This window comes from Aedes albopictus, chromosome 3 (assembly GCF_035046485.1).
Source record: "Aedes albopictus strain Foshan chromosome 3, AalbF5, whole genome shotgun sequence".
Taxonomy (NCBI): Eukaryota; Metazoa; Arthropoda; class Insecta; order Diptera; family Culicidae; genus Aedes; species Aedes albopictus.
This window is the reverse complement of record NC_085138.1, coordinates 224,819,567-224,835,257: the sequence shown is the minus strand read 5'-3', so window position 1 is coordinate 224,835,257 and position 15,691 is coordinate 224,819,567. Positions and strand designations below refer to the sequence as shown.

The 15,691-nt window shown below is 38.4% G+C and overlaps 1 protein-coding gene across 1 annotated transcript in view; it reads left to right on the top strand.

The window, feature by feature from the left end:
• Positions 1-15,226, top strand: part of LOC134291447 (potassium channel subfamily K member 10-like) — a 370,248-nt gene extending 355,022 nt beyond the window's left edge. The window contains exon 8 of the mRNA XM_062859186.1: positions 10,329-15,226. Coding sequence (XP_062715170.1) covers positions 10,329-11,080 — 752 coding nt within the window. The 3' untranslated portion in view covers positions 11,081-15,226. The remainder of the gene's footprint in view (positions 1-10,328) is intronic.
• The last annotated feature ends 465 nt before the right edge of the window (positions 15,227-15,691 follow it).

Below are 15,691 nucleotides of genomic sequence, written 5' to 3'. Positions count from 1 at the left end.
AATGTTCCACCGCGACGATTCCGTAGCTCAACGCTCCTTGCAATCCCGCTTCATAGAACCAACTATGGTCAAAATAGTCCTTTTTGTGCATGTTTGAAAGCTTTTAATGTTGTTAGTGCAGATTTCGATTTTAATATGTCTAAATTAGAGTTTAAGAATTAGGAACCTAGTTTAATCAAACAATCTGGACGTCCATGACGAAGATAGTGAACAAATCGACACTGATTTTTCATTTGGGCCTAACTGACATTTTCGAATTCTCTTCATCGATCCTCTCTTTGTGTTATCACAGAATGTGTATTGAGTTTTCCAAAGATTTTTTGGTTGAAATGCGAAGAAGACGACTACATGTTGCTATAGAAACAAAAAGAATAATGATTTTGTTTGTTTTGATCACGTTATTAGCGAAAGAGAGAGTCGACAAAGAGAAATCGATCAAGTCAGTTAGGCCCTTATGAAAAATCATTGTCGAAATAAATAAGATAAATCTGAATAAACAATATTTATCCATAATACACGATTCGCGGCTGTCAAACTCCAACCTCGGTCACGCTCGCCAGTTTTTTTTTTCCGCCTGATCAGCTCACCTTGCACACTACTCTCCAGGTCTTCTTGTACCGCCAGGGTCTCTAGCGACCACTAGTTTTGCAGGGATGTTGTCTGGCATTCTCACAACTTGCTCTGCTCATAGGGCTACCATCTGCAGAGTAAAGAAAATCAGGACATTTCATGTATTTTCTAAAAAAAAAATGAGTAAAACTCATCGGATTTGTCCAGTAATTTCCGCCAAAATGAGCCTAAAATCAGGACATGTCCTGCTAAATCAGGACGCATGGTAACCCTATCTGTTCATCGAATCCTTTCCGCTTTTTCCACCTTCCGGATGCTAGTTTTCCGTAGAGTACAGCAAGTTTGAGGTTCATCCATCATCGTCAACATCGTTCTTCTGCACAACATCAAATATGTTTCTAAGTAACCGACGCTCCAACACTTCGAGTGCTTGCATGTCCTCTTCGAGAACAGTCTAGGTCTCGTGCGCATAGAGAAACATTGGCCTTATCAGCGTCTTGTACATGACGCATTTGGTGCGAGGGTTGCGTGATTCGGGGGGGGGGGGGGTATCCGGGGTATACGAAGCGCTCCACCACCTCAAAGGTATCCCCATTTATCGTTACATTGATTGATCGTTACACTTCTACCTACCTAGGTGTGCTCTATCGTTCACGTTTCCTCCAGATAGCGCTTGACGTGTTCACCACAAGTCCAACCTTTACTGCTTCACGCTTCTGGCGGGTAATCAGTTCTGCAATCGTTCTAAATACTCTAGCAATATTATCCATGTCATCCGCAAAACAGACAAATTTGCCGGATTTCGTGAAAATCGTGCTCCGGATGTTGAGGCCGGTTCGTCGCATAACACCTTTCAGGGTGATATTGAACAACAGGCATGCGAATCCCCAGCGAGATTCGAACGAACCAGACAGCTCGTCCCAAACCCTTCGCATTTTTATTCAAAAAAAAAATAGTCATATTTTCCACAAATTAACTCAGTAACAGTGCCTTGAAATTTTCAAGTTTCTTTTCGGCCGCTTTTTGTAATTTCACTGTTATTTTAACAAAAACAAACAAGTAATCAAACGTTTATATGGCGATCAACTCTCTTCTAAATACGACTGGAAAGCTGGTTACGACTTTGGAAAAAAAAAAATCTACTCGAAAATCGCAATTTACTAGGGAAGTCTCAACAACAAAAGCAACAGTACTAGAGTGCAACTCCTGAACAGTCCTTTTTTATCAAATCATAATCATTGTCTAACTTTGAACAAAAATCACACAAGCGAGTTAACCGACACTGACTGCATGCAGAGGTACATCCAAAAAATACAGGAAAAAGGGTAAAACACACTTCCTCCACTCGGTCCACTCCGGGAGTTTTCATAAAACTAACAGCATTTCAGAGTAAACATGAAAAGTCAAACAGATTGAATATAGGGTAGAAGCATCAGTATTGACCAGTCAGGTATTGTGTCCATAGCTCGTTAGACAGCATGTTGCAACCTAAATTCAACATTGCCTAGTAAATCCTAATGTTGTATCACAATTACAACTTACCATTGAACTTTATTCAAAAGTGACAGAAAAACAAATTCTGTAAAAAAAATAATTCACATAAATCTATTTTGGCCAGGGTGTTTTTAATATGGCCACCACCATAAGAAATATATGAAGAAATAGAACAAAGTTAAGAATATGGCCAAAACTAACGCTGTGTTTCTATTTTGTGTATTAGCCCACTTCCTGCATTTTCCCTACAAAAAATAGATTTAAAGCTTGCATTCAAGATGTTGTTTGTTCACATTGGTTTAACAATATTTTTTGAAAAATATTTTCCCAAAGACTGGTTAAAACCGGTACACGCACCCTACTATTTAGAAGTAGACAGACAAGAGCTGGTGCGCTTTTTTCCCGGTGTTGAGTTTTGCAATCTACTGGGAGCAATCATGACATGCAAAACTGTGCATAAACCTGTTTATGTTTCAAACTGAGCGAGTTTTTTCGAAGCTAATAGAGCTGATCTAAATAATGGAGCACCGAGCAACCGCAAGGATTAACAAATACGGAAGTCTGTTGCAATAGATTAAAATCTTTAATATACAATTTTGAGTGCTTATTATCAAAAGATATCTGAAATTTTGTTTTCGTATAATCAGAAGCTATACTTCATAGAAAATCAATTCATGTTTTGTACAACATTTGTTCAGCTATGTATACAGAGCGTATCTGAAAAATGGTAACCCAATAATTTTTGTCATATATTTGCTGCTTCAATTACGAGTAGCATTGCAAACACATAAATTGATTTTTATATTTTTACTACCCGCCTGAAATAATGCATAAAAAAATACAAAACATGCATCGAAAGCCCTACCGATTGACTGGGAGGGACTCAATTAGCGGTGGGCTGAAGGTTTTGTGTTATTAGAGCTTTATTAGTTTCGCATATGTGGGCGGTCGAATGGTTGGTATGTAGGCAAACAGGCCTCTTTTGTCCGCGCTCTGCATGGTGACGTGTTCGCCGAATAGCGACAGGCTCGATATTCCAAACTGAAATGCCCACTTCCTGTGGTTCTTTTGATGAACACGGAGATCGCCAGGAGGGACATGCACAAACAATGAATTTGGTATTATAATATGGGGTATTAGAGGTGTTTGATATGTTAATTGTTTTCATACTGATGGGCGGTTTCGGTTGGAATACAAACCGTTTTTATACTGCATAATAAATTTGAAAACTTAAACAGTGCCCTTGCGGATGTGATGTATTTTAATGAACTACCAGTGTGTGTTCTAAGTTCATAACCAAAAACAAATATATTTTATTCTGTATGTCAATGAGAATACTCAGAGTGTGGATTAGTAGAGAAATTGAGGTATGAATTTGTGAAAAAAAAATCGTTTTCGGTGAGATTCGAACCCACGACTCCATATTTGCTAGAACATCGCTTCAACCACCTATGTCACAGGATACGATGCCTAGATATAAGATGTTCGAATACAAGTTTTGGTTTTATAAAAATCTATTTGCTTTCACTTGCAGAAAGTATTATTAAATTGTTAAAAGAGAATGTTGTGGGTTTAAGTACAGCCGTTGATCCAAAAATCCTATAGAAGAGTTGAAAATCTCTTTGATAGAGACGAGTTTAATGTGGTTTGGTGAAGAATGCTTCATATTGAGGACAAGCATATTGGAATCCCAGTCCAACATTCCATCAGAACCTCAAATAGACAAATCTAAAGAAGTGAACTGCTATTGTATAGTGTAGTTTTTATTTTATTCTTATTTATTTGTATCACGTTCTACGGGCCCTGTACCATTAATACTCATTTTTCAAGGTTTAATTTTGGTATATTTCACATTTGTATAACATTTTACATTACTCTTGCCATTCAAAAATGTATTAAACATGATATCAATGTAACAATAAATATTTATTGAACGACAATTAAGATTAACATATTAAGGCATTTAGGCATCAAAGCTGCCGTATTCTAAACATTAACGCACTGATTTTTTTTAAAGTCGTCCATCATTAACAGATAAATGTATGTAGATTTTTTAGTATACGAAGAATTTTAATTGAAACTAGCTGTGCCCGGCAAACTTTGTCTTGCCTACTGAGTTTCTTGACGTTTCAAGTCCTAGTCCCCGAGCAAAACGTATGAAAAATCTTTTTCCAAAAACTCTCTATTTCTTAATGTTTTATGCATCATAAACCTTCCTTGGGTGAAAACTGACAAAACAAAATATAGACGAACCAAATCGGATGTTCCGTTCGCAAGTTATGTGCGGTCCCACGTATGCCACTGCATTTTCATATAGAGTATTGGTTCCCTTATTGAGCATGTGGCTCCCATTTTCATCCTACGAAAAACAAAAGATTGAAGCGCTGTTTGTTTTGTGTGTGAGCACCCATGAAAACAAAAAGAACGGAATCAATCAGTGCCGTAATCGCTTGTTTTCGAATAGGATGAATATGGGAGCGTGAGATTACTGATGGAACACATACCCTATATAGATACTTTACAACTCTGAGGTATGGCTGATCAAAGTATAGATTTTTGGTCGTTGTAACGTCACGAAAAATCAACATTTATAAAATTTATTCAAATTTAGTACAAGTTCCAAATATGAAATTTTATTTGGTCTCTGCTTTCCTAAATATCTTTCAAATGAGACTAAAAGAAAGTAAATCAGTAAGTTTGCGTTGTAACGTCACCAAAAAAAAGTTCTGTGGAAAAGACCAAATCAGCTTGGACGGCTTCTGCAGTGGACAAACGTAGTTTTGTTTATTCAAAACGATTTTCTTCTCGTTGTGTATGAGCTTTTTTTCTGTATTAACGAGATTTTTAGCCCTAGGCTAGTTCATCTCGAGACCCACGCTTTACTTTTCTTCCGAAGGAAGAACCCACATTTTGTGAGTTTGTTGGGTGTATGAGCTCTTTTCTAAGGTATCATTAATAAATTGCGTACCATTAGGGCCCGTAGACTCTTGAGGGACGGGTGAAGGTGGTGTTTGGTCAAAAACTACGCTCTATATGAATTCCAAAAATTGTGTAAATTGTAATTGTACTGCGATTTTGTAAAATTTTTAAATCGTCATCAAATGCCACTCAACCGGCGATTACTATGATATCAGAGACAAACAGACGAAAGTCCTTGATCTACCAAAAAACTTTACCGCAACAACCATCTTTCTAATTAATCAGGATCCTTAGATATAAGAAACTTAAAATGGGTATGCCCTCTAGCGCCTCCTGGTGGAAGGTTTTGAAATCATACGGCCTATCAATTGAAAGTTCTTGACCAGCCAAACAACTTTGTCGAGGACACTGTCTAAATAATTAGCATATTGAAATATATGGGATGGGAATTACGTCAGTGCACTAAACGACCAACAAACAGACGTAACACTAAAGAAATTGAAACTCATATATCTCAGGATTCTGATTACTTAGAATATTTCATGTCTTTGGCAAAGTTGTTAAATGTCACGCTACAAATACGTATTTCAAACAAGTTTTTCTAATGAAAACCAAATGTCCAATAGGTTAAATATATCGAAAATTTTACAGGGAATCCGAGCATGAAAAATATTTTGAGGTTTGCAATTGGGGGCTGTTCATAAACCACGTAGACCAAAATTTGGCAATCTCAAACCCCCCCCCCCCCCCCTTCTCGTAGACTTTTGTCCATACAAATAATTTCAAATTTGTATGGTGCGTAGTCTTTGGCCAGAACCACACCCCCTCCTCCTAAAAAGTGGTTTTTGTGCGCTTAAAATCGTGAGTAAGTGCCAAAGTCGACTATTTTGATTGGGCGTCTGTCATTGCATTGTGACTGAGACTCTAACGAGCTTGTCCCTAAACCGTGCAGTTTTCCCTACACAGCTATATCGGATGAAACTTCCCTGCCACATCATGTCATCACTATCACGTGTTCGATACTTTCCGTGTACTTTTGATTGGATTATTAGACAAGCGATTGGTCCCAATACTCCGGAGAGATTAATCAACAACTTATTAGACGAAGAGGGCTCGCTAACCAATAATAATGGGATAAGTTGTATTGGGAGAAGACATAATACGTTGGATGCATGTGTGATGAATAGGCACATGATAATGAATTGAGTTGGAATGTACAAGGATTATGGCCACTAAAGTTGCATCACACCTACACTAGGACTAGAGCTTCAACTAGGAATGACGCTTTTCAAAAGCGAAACTTTAAAATGAATTTTCATGATGCCACCATTTATAACATATTTTAAAAAAACATTTAGCTTTATAATGAGAAGTTAATAGTCATGTTGCTCCGTGGAATCGAGAAATAGATGCACCCGTCTTGTGAATTGGAAGTCGTGAGTGTGATTCCCACCGGAGGATGTGAATTTTATTTTGCAATTTTAATCTCAATTTGTTTATCAAACACGTGTTTTTGCACAACAAATTTGCTGATTTTTTTTTGTGCTGTTAGTTCAGCAACCCAACCAGCAATAGAAGAAATTGCTGAACGTCCAGCAATAGCGATCGTCAGGAAAGTGACAGTTCTTTTGCTGGACATTCACCAAGGTACAAAGTGATTTGCTGATCAACCAGCAATGAAACAGCATAAAACTCCATCGTCCATCACCATAAATAAATCGTCAAATTTCATCACGCAGGACTAAAGGTATCTTGCTGCATGTTTTTCTCACCACATACCTGTAAACCGGAGATTTTGTTAGGATGTTTATTATTTTTAGAATTAAATGAGTACTTACTGAATATACATCGACAATCATCGTTTGGCACGTATCAACGGTGAACTGAAGTGAGCAAAAATTTTTCATCTTAGTGGTTGACAGGTCGAATGATTATTGGCTTTCAGTAATAATTTAATTGCTGATACGCCTCCAGTAATCGGTTTTGCTGATTTTCGGCGATTCTCAAAATTGACAGCTGATTTCAATCGTTCTGTCAAACAGAATACTGATAAACAGCAAAAAAATAAGTGCTGATCAGCAATCAGTAAGCCAAAATGCTGAATTACAGTAAAAAGTTGCATTGACTGCTGCACAGCAACAATTCCCGGGTAGAGCTTAATGGCAAGAGAATGGCTAATTTTACCATTAAAACAGAATGTTTGAATGGCAAAATGTGTTATTTGTTTGTTTGAAATAAGAGTTAAAATAACAAAAATAATAACAAAATTTTGGTAGCAGAAAAACTTAAAAATAACTTATTTTGCCATTGTAATAACAAAGTAATGGTAAAGCATGCGGATTAAATTGAAGAACAAAATAAGTTATTATTGAGATATTGATAACAAAATAAAACCCAAATTAACTGTTATCGATGAATAACAAAATATGACATTCTTGAGTTATTGATAACAGGATAAGAACAAATTTAGCTGTTTATGTGGCGATCAAAATAATGGTAGGTTTAGTTGTTCAAATTCTGTTTTAAAATAATGGTAGATTCAGTTATTATTTCAAAGTAACAGAAGAAAGGTAAAATGAGCTATATTTCTATTAATTGTTTGAGTTCTAAATTAACATAAATTGATGTGCATCAAATAGAATCTATTGCGAATCAAACACACAGCTGAGAATCCGGATTTGTTTACTTTTGCGAGATACGTCGAATTGAAAAGTTATGCTTGAAATATACAATATAATAGTTAATGGTATATTAAGAGTAAAATATGTTATGGTGCCTAATGTTTATAAATAATTTCTCACAATATCAAAATAATGGCAAATTTAGCTAGGAATGTAAATTATGTTATTGTTTTGATATTTTATACAATTCATTATAAAATATGCTAAATTGCAAATTTTACCATGATAGTTATTTTTGTTATTGATGTGTTATTTAGCATTATTTAAGAATAACATATCAATGACAAGATTTGCTATGATTGTATATTTTGCTATTGATTTGCCATTTTAAGTTTTTCATAATAACAGAAGAATGGCAAAACGAGATATGATGGCAAAACCAGTTATTATTTTGTCCTTTGTTTGCCATTAGCCTCTACCCGGGTTGGGTGTCTTGCTGAACCAGTTTCAGCAATCCAAATTGCTGGAACATGAAGAGAAAATTTGGTGTGTGCTACACTGCAAATTTTGTTTGCTGGTATTCAGCAAATTTTGCTGATTTTTTTGTGCTGATTTCATTCAGCAATATGAATTTACTGAATATCAGCAATTATTTTTCGACTTGCTGAACCATCCAGCAATTTTGACAGCTGATCAGCAACGTTGTGCTGAAGTTCAGCAAAAAATTTGCTGAAATTCAGCAATTTATTTTGCTGATTTTTTTGTGCTGAAAGCGAAAAATTTGGTGTGTATGTACATGAATATCGAAGCGTTTCAATCATTGTTATTTCCACTTGACTTAGTTAGCCTAAGTAAAATGGAGAACTTGACAGATGTAACTCACTTATTCCATTTATCACAAATTCCCCTTCAGTGCCTGATTGTTCATTTTCTCACAAATCAACACTTGCCATCAAAGCGAATCATGGCTACTGCTAAGAAAAAGTACATCGCAGTTATTTTGCATTCATTGGACGTCGTAAACTACACAAGCAGTATTAAGTGGGATGCAGTGGGTGGAATTTTAAAATTAAATGAAAACAATTCCGCTTACTTGCATATTTTACCACAGAGCTGCAGCAGCAGTTGTTTTTCAATTATTGCACCAACATGTAGGAAACGTGCCTTTGCCAAGAGGGATTAGTTGCACTGTCTGTGGGTGCTGTGGTCTTATTCTGATGAACATTGCGTTTATTTGGTGTGGAAGAGCTGTGGAAATTACTGTTTGCGCTTTGCTTAATTGATATGCGATAAAATTAATAATTCTTAAGAAATTGAAATTGCGTGATAGTTATGATTGAGAAAGTGGCTATACATACTACAAACTTACACAAGAGTTTTCCTAAGGATGAGACAATCACATCACTTACACTCCTGTTCAAAAATTTGAGTTCACCACCTTAAAAACATGATGTTTTACATTAAGCCAGTTTAGATCCGATTTCAAAAGTTTAACTTTCGTTCAAAAGATAATTAATTTAAACTTAATAACTTTATGCATGAATGAGCAAAAAAAATAAAAAATCCAAGTAAACTTTTCCCAAAGTTGCTACCGCAATATCTTGGGAAGCCGATCACTTTTCATCTATTATTTTCTATAAAATCATGTATAGGTACAATGCATATTATGCCGAACAAATATTTTCAAAACCTGTACCGATGGGGCCCCCATCAGTTGATCAACCACTGACACAATATCATGAAATTTAAAAATTATGGAGCACATTCAATATGACCATGCTGAATCTGAATCAGGTTTTAACATTGTTACAATTGGTGCATTTAGTAAGTAAATAATAAAATAAAACTCAGTAAGTTATACGAAATGACCCTCATGGAACGCCTATAGGTAGGCATTTTTTTAATCATTCTTCGTCTTCTTCTTCTTTATGGCTCGACGTTCGCATAAGATCTTGGCCTGCCTCTCTTCAACTTAGTGTTCTTGGAGCACTTCCACAGTTTTTAATTGAAGGGCTTTCATTGCCTGCCATTGCATGAATTTGTACATTGTGATACACTATGCCCAGGGAGTCGAAATAATTTTCCCGACCGGAACGGGAATCGAACCCGCCGTCTCCGCATTGACTTATCCATAGCCTTAACCTTTAGGCTAACTGGAGACCCCAAAAAACTCGTCTGAGTCACAAAATTATGCAAAAAAGGATGCGGGTACCATAGTGATCTGTTTTCCCTCGTTGACTAACTTTTCCCCAGATACCGTACATTTTCTAAAATATCGATTTAAACTTTAAACTGTCATATGATGGACATAGAAGTGGTGAATGAAAAGAATACTCATACCCTACATTAACATGACACTCTCATTTAAAACGCTTTGAGTCCAAGGACTGAACTAGAGAGACATGGCATTTTCAACAATATAAATCTGTCTGGCCGTTGCATACCTAAACCTACACTCAGACCTAAAGAAAAACTCAAACACCGAGCTATAAAAGCGATGAAGCTCAATTAACATTGCGTTCCGCAGGTAAATTTACCCTCTAACGAAGTAACTCTGTCGGCCGAGTAACACAAACTTTGCCTTAGGAAATTCTGCTCTTCTCACCACGTCTCTATAATGAGGGTGCCATATTAACCCAAAAAAACACGAAAAGTCTTTTGTTGGATTCTTGTCAAAAAGCTAGGCTCTAAACCTTTTTTTCCCATTTTCCTGTCTCCTTTCAGGCTACGGTGGAATTTCGCCGCGAACGCAATGGGGCAGAATAGCGGCGCTAATTTATGCCCTGTTTGGCATTCCGATTATCCTGCTGTACCTCTCGGCCATGGGAGAAGGCCTTTCGGGGGCCATGCGGTGCCTATTCCGCCGCATTCGACCGTCGTCGCATTCGTCGTCATCAAATAGCGCCAGCACTAGTTCAAGTCTAAGTGGAAACTCGGCAATAAACAGTAAATCATCTAGCTCCGAGCTACAGAAACGTTCCCAGCAGCAACAGAGCACCAGTTACCACCAGACTTGGACTGGAATTCACGATCCGCATGGTTACGGCGGAGTAGGAGCATTAGGCAGCACCAACATGGGAACCAATGGGGGTGCTCACACGGTAAACAGCGGGAGCAAACATAATCAATCAGTCGTACCAATATCAATCTGTATTATGATACTGATTTGTTACGTCACATTCGGCGCCGTTCTGTTCCATAAAATTCAGCCCTGGGGTGTGCTGGAGAGTTTATACTTCTGCTTTACATCCCTCGGCACAATCGGCTTTGGTGATCTAATGCCAGCCGGGAACATTGCTCAGTATGCTGCCTCAGCGTACATTGTAGTCGGAATGGCCGTTGTGGCCATGTGTTTCAGTCTCATACAGACGGAACTAATAGTATGGCTGAAGAAATTTGCCACTCCGGAATCGATTCCCTCATCAACGGAGGATGTAGCGCTGGTATCGGTGGCAATGACTCCAATAAAATCCTGACAAAGGCCTAACGACATGCTGCCTAATGAGTACAACTCATTGCCTCGGCGTTCTAGTGCATTCCAGCGAAATACGCCAGCCCGACGCTCAACTGGGATAATGGAAAACCATGTAGAGTACTTCGTGCCGAGAAGTGTGAGTGAATTCAATCTATCTGGCGTTGGCGATCTGGCGCTACCACCAACTAAGCGCAGTATGATAACACATGCTGGAAGTTCGACAATGATTGCAATCCCGACGAAGCCACGGGAAAAAATGGTAACGTTCGAAGATGAATCAAAATGCCCCCACGGGCTACCGACCACGCCCAGAAAGTCCACCATGGCCAACGACGTGTTCATGTGACGGGAGGGTTCCTGAGAGGAAAATATTCAATGCCCCGGAGACATTATCAAAGTCTGACAGCAAGCGTCATCTCCACCCCATCCTACATTTCCTCACCATGATGGGCATTGATATTCATACGAATCATTAGGGTGTTTCAAATGTTCCCAGCGTTCTACTGATGTCTACGAATATTTGCAACATATTATTTAGGATTTTTTAACATGGGACAATAGAGTGGCTCTAAATAACTCATGGGCTGTCTGAAAACGAGTGACATTTTTTTACTTAGTTTACTTTTGCTCAGTAATCGAAATCAAATTTCTTTGTAACATTCGTAATGTTAATGAGCATTTCATCCCGAGCACACGAACGCACTTCAAATAATTGCCGGATTGTCGCTTTTGAATTCCAAAATTTGGAAGCATAAACAGCACAGGATAAAGAAGACCTCTCGGAATGAATTGAAGGAGATCCCTATTGAAACTTTCAAACCTTACCCCCTGCAATGAATTAGTTCTTGTGGAGCTCTTGCCGGGCTCCTAGAGAATAATCGACGGAACTCCTCGAAAAATTCTCTCTGGACCTCCTACGGAAATTCCCAATGGAGAAATTCAGAGTAAATCTCGATGAAAATCCTTGGAAGATATGCAGTGGATTTCATATTGAAATTCCTGATTGAACTTCTGCAGGAACTCTGGTCAGAGCTCCTAAAGGCATTTTCAGAGCTTATCTAGAGGAACTATCGGTGGAACTTCAGATGAAGCTCTCGGTAGAATTCGTATAAGTATTCCCGATTACAATCCTGGAGGAATTCACCGTGTCCTCGGTCGAATTCCTGGTGAAATTCCTAGCCACTGCTAGCTGCTGCACGTAGTCTTGAGCCACTTCTACGTTACGCAGCTGCTCAATGCCGCGGCGTTCAACTTCGTCGCGTGGTAATAACTGTCGAAAGTTTTGAGCGCATGCATACAGCGACTTGGTAGTGTTCCGAATCTATATTTGCTCTGCGGTATGTGCGAACATTACCCAATAAACATTGAGTGGAACAAACCTCTCTTGAGCAAATTTTACCTTAAGAAACTGTTATTCAGCTAGTACTATTTCCGAGATGAATGTACCGTCGACAAGAACGTGGTCGATATGCTTTTTCCACAGACAAACAGACGTAACAATCTGGTAATCCCCATCGAACACCAATTTAACGGTCTATTTAAAAATTGATAGTTGGCCAACTGGCCATCCATGGTACTCGCATCGTTTTTGTTCGAATTTGACGTTTTCCCACTACCGCCACCTAGTTGGTGGTTGGCCAAACTCAGTCCTTGTAACATTGGGCGAACATGTTTCCGTGACTATGATTTGAATTGAAAAACGTTCAAAGTGTTACGTCAGTTTGTCTGTTACCTGCGCGTTCATGTCGCCGACAACGATTTCCACGTCACGAGGTGAGCAACCGGCGTATGTTTGCTCTAGCTGCGCGTAGAACGCTTCGTTCTCGTCATCAGATCTCCCTTCGTGTGGGCAGTGCAGGTTGATGATGCTGTAGTTGAAGAAACGGCCCTTAACTCTCAACATGCACATCTATGTGTTGATCGGCTGCCATCCGATCAAACGTTGCCGCATCTTGTCCAACATTATAAATCCTGTTCCAAGTTCATTGGTGGTGTCACAGCTTTGGTAGAGGATAGCCGCTCGATGCTTGCTTTTCCAGACTTTCTGCTCAGTTCAACAAAGTTCCTACAACGTCAATGTCGAAGTTGTGGGGATGTAGTTCGTCGTCGTTTTTTTTCTGATTATCACGTCACATCCTGCGAAACCAAGTGACCTGCAATTCCATGTTCCAAAATCTGTCAAAATCAGTGTAATTTAGAACATATCGACGCTATTTATCTTATTTAGGCATATTAACGTGAAAATTAGTACATTGAACTAAAAAAAAGGTGAATATTATACAATTTTGGAAAGCTTCGTCCCCAACAAATTGACACCTATGCTTCCGATGAATGAATAATATATCTGTGTTTCTGAGGGAATTCCTTATAAAGAAGTTCCACGGAAGATACACGGGGGTCCCTATAATAAGTTCAACTTGCAATAAAATGTAAATGAACATTTTTGGCAAAGTTCCTAGAGAGAGTACGGCAGAAATCACATGCAATGTTGGTTCATTTATTGTTTAATTCTGAGGAAACTCATTTTCTGGAAGATTTCCAACTCGGGTTACTTATGCACGCTCCCGCCCTAATAACGTATTACGTAAATAATAGTTTTAGAAGGTGTAATGCTATTAGTGTTCTTCCTCAACAAGTGGGGTACCGTTCTCACGGTATTTGGCCAATTGGTGTGCATTGTGGATGAAATGGGTCAATGAAGCAAAGATTGTTGGGTTTCGCCGCATCAAAACGAAGGCGCCACCGCATATGGTATTTAACATTGTGGCAGCAGCCGAGTTATCTCACATGCACAAGGATACTGTGGCGCTATCTGTTCACTCCATAGCGGCCGTTTCAGTTATTTTAGTGATCCATTGAAACGTGATGTAGTAAAGGTAGGGCTAATCGTGAATGCGTTGGCGTTGATTCTGTGGTGTTAGATTACATCAAGATTGATTTCGCAGCTCTGACGATCGGTTGGAATAAAATTGACTGAGTTGAAGCGAAAAGTTGCCAAAACAGATTCCCCGATCAAAAAGTGCCACAACGTTGGATCAAATATGATTCATCACAGAGAACAGACATGAATTTTGTGTAAGGAATATTTCATCGGCAACACACGTGGAAATAGCGTGGCGCTGCTATCGGTTAATTTCCCATTACTAATTTGATTCAGCACTTGAAATTTTTCAATTCACCACTGACTGTGGCAATATGGTGTTTGACGGCGTTAGTGTTGTCATCGTGTATTGGTTTGCAACCTACTCAAATGAAGATTCAAATCCTTACACAACTTTCTGAATGAAATTTGTTCTAGCCTGGATGCCTGTTCTCTGTGGTTTCATGAAGTTCTGTACTCAGCTTTCGAAGAACACATTTGGCTGCCATCGAACCTACAAGCTTAACTGGTGATCTTTCGGATCATTTTCAAATTCCTCATGTAACCTCCACTATCTATAACAAGTAGCAAATTAATTTCCAGTCATCAAAGGCACTGCGTGGCTGATCATGAACAATTCAACCGAAAGTGCGCCATATACTGTACTTCCTAATGAGTTAAATATTGAAGCGCAGGAAAACTGTTTGAAACACCCTATCACGCACACACTCACTCAACACACAAGAGCTGAAAGAAAAATCGAAACCGCATGTGGCCAAAATAAGCAGATAAACTTTTCGAACCCCTTCTAGCGTGAGAAGGAAAACCCATTGAGATAGAAGAAAATATTCAACTCATATTACCATAAGCAACATACGAACAAGAAAAACAATTTCCTTTCCTCCATGGCTTTTTTAATGTAGTAAAGACGAAGGACACGTTTACGATGTTTTGATATGTGACTAGATTTTAATACATAGAACAAAAAGAAAATGTAAAAAAAAATATGGCAAAGCAGAACGAACTCGGTTAGATAAATCGACACAGTGAAGGAACGAAAGACATATTGTACACTTGACCCCTCGTCGAACGAGCAAAAATAAATAACGTCTATAGGGATACATTTTATGATTTTCTTTATCGATGATCCTTTCCCAACTAATGTCAAACTGATAAACTGATTTCCGTACGACCACAGTGGGTCAGGAATGGAGATCATGTGTTTGGAGTAAACATATAATAGCCAAAGGAAAAACTACTTTGAATAAATCGAAACTGACAGAAAAAGATGCGTTTCATTTCAATTTGCCCCTGGACTGATGACATATTCCACACTTATCCTTGCATTTTAATAGAGTTCTAATAAATCGGAGGAGAGCAATCCAAATTCGGCCGATGATCTCCAGCTTTGTTAACATCATCTACCTGCATTATCTCAATAGTGTATAATAGTAGGGGAACGGAACCCATCTTCAGCAGAGTGCTTCCATTTTCATCATAACGGGTCAAATATTTGACAAACCCTGAACTATAGATCAAAAATCTTTTTGACACTTAGGAAAATTCGATCGAGTTAAACAAGATGTTTGAGCATTGGTTTCTTTTGGACAAATATTTTATCCTGTGTACTGGAATCTTGTTCAAGAAAAAAAGGATCAGACTTGTCAGTGACCAAGCGTCTCCATGCATTCTAGCATCTGTGTAAATATGTTGCTCGAAAGAAATGTAAAGAGATTAGATAACCATAAGCTA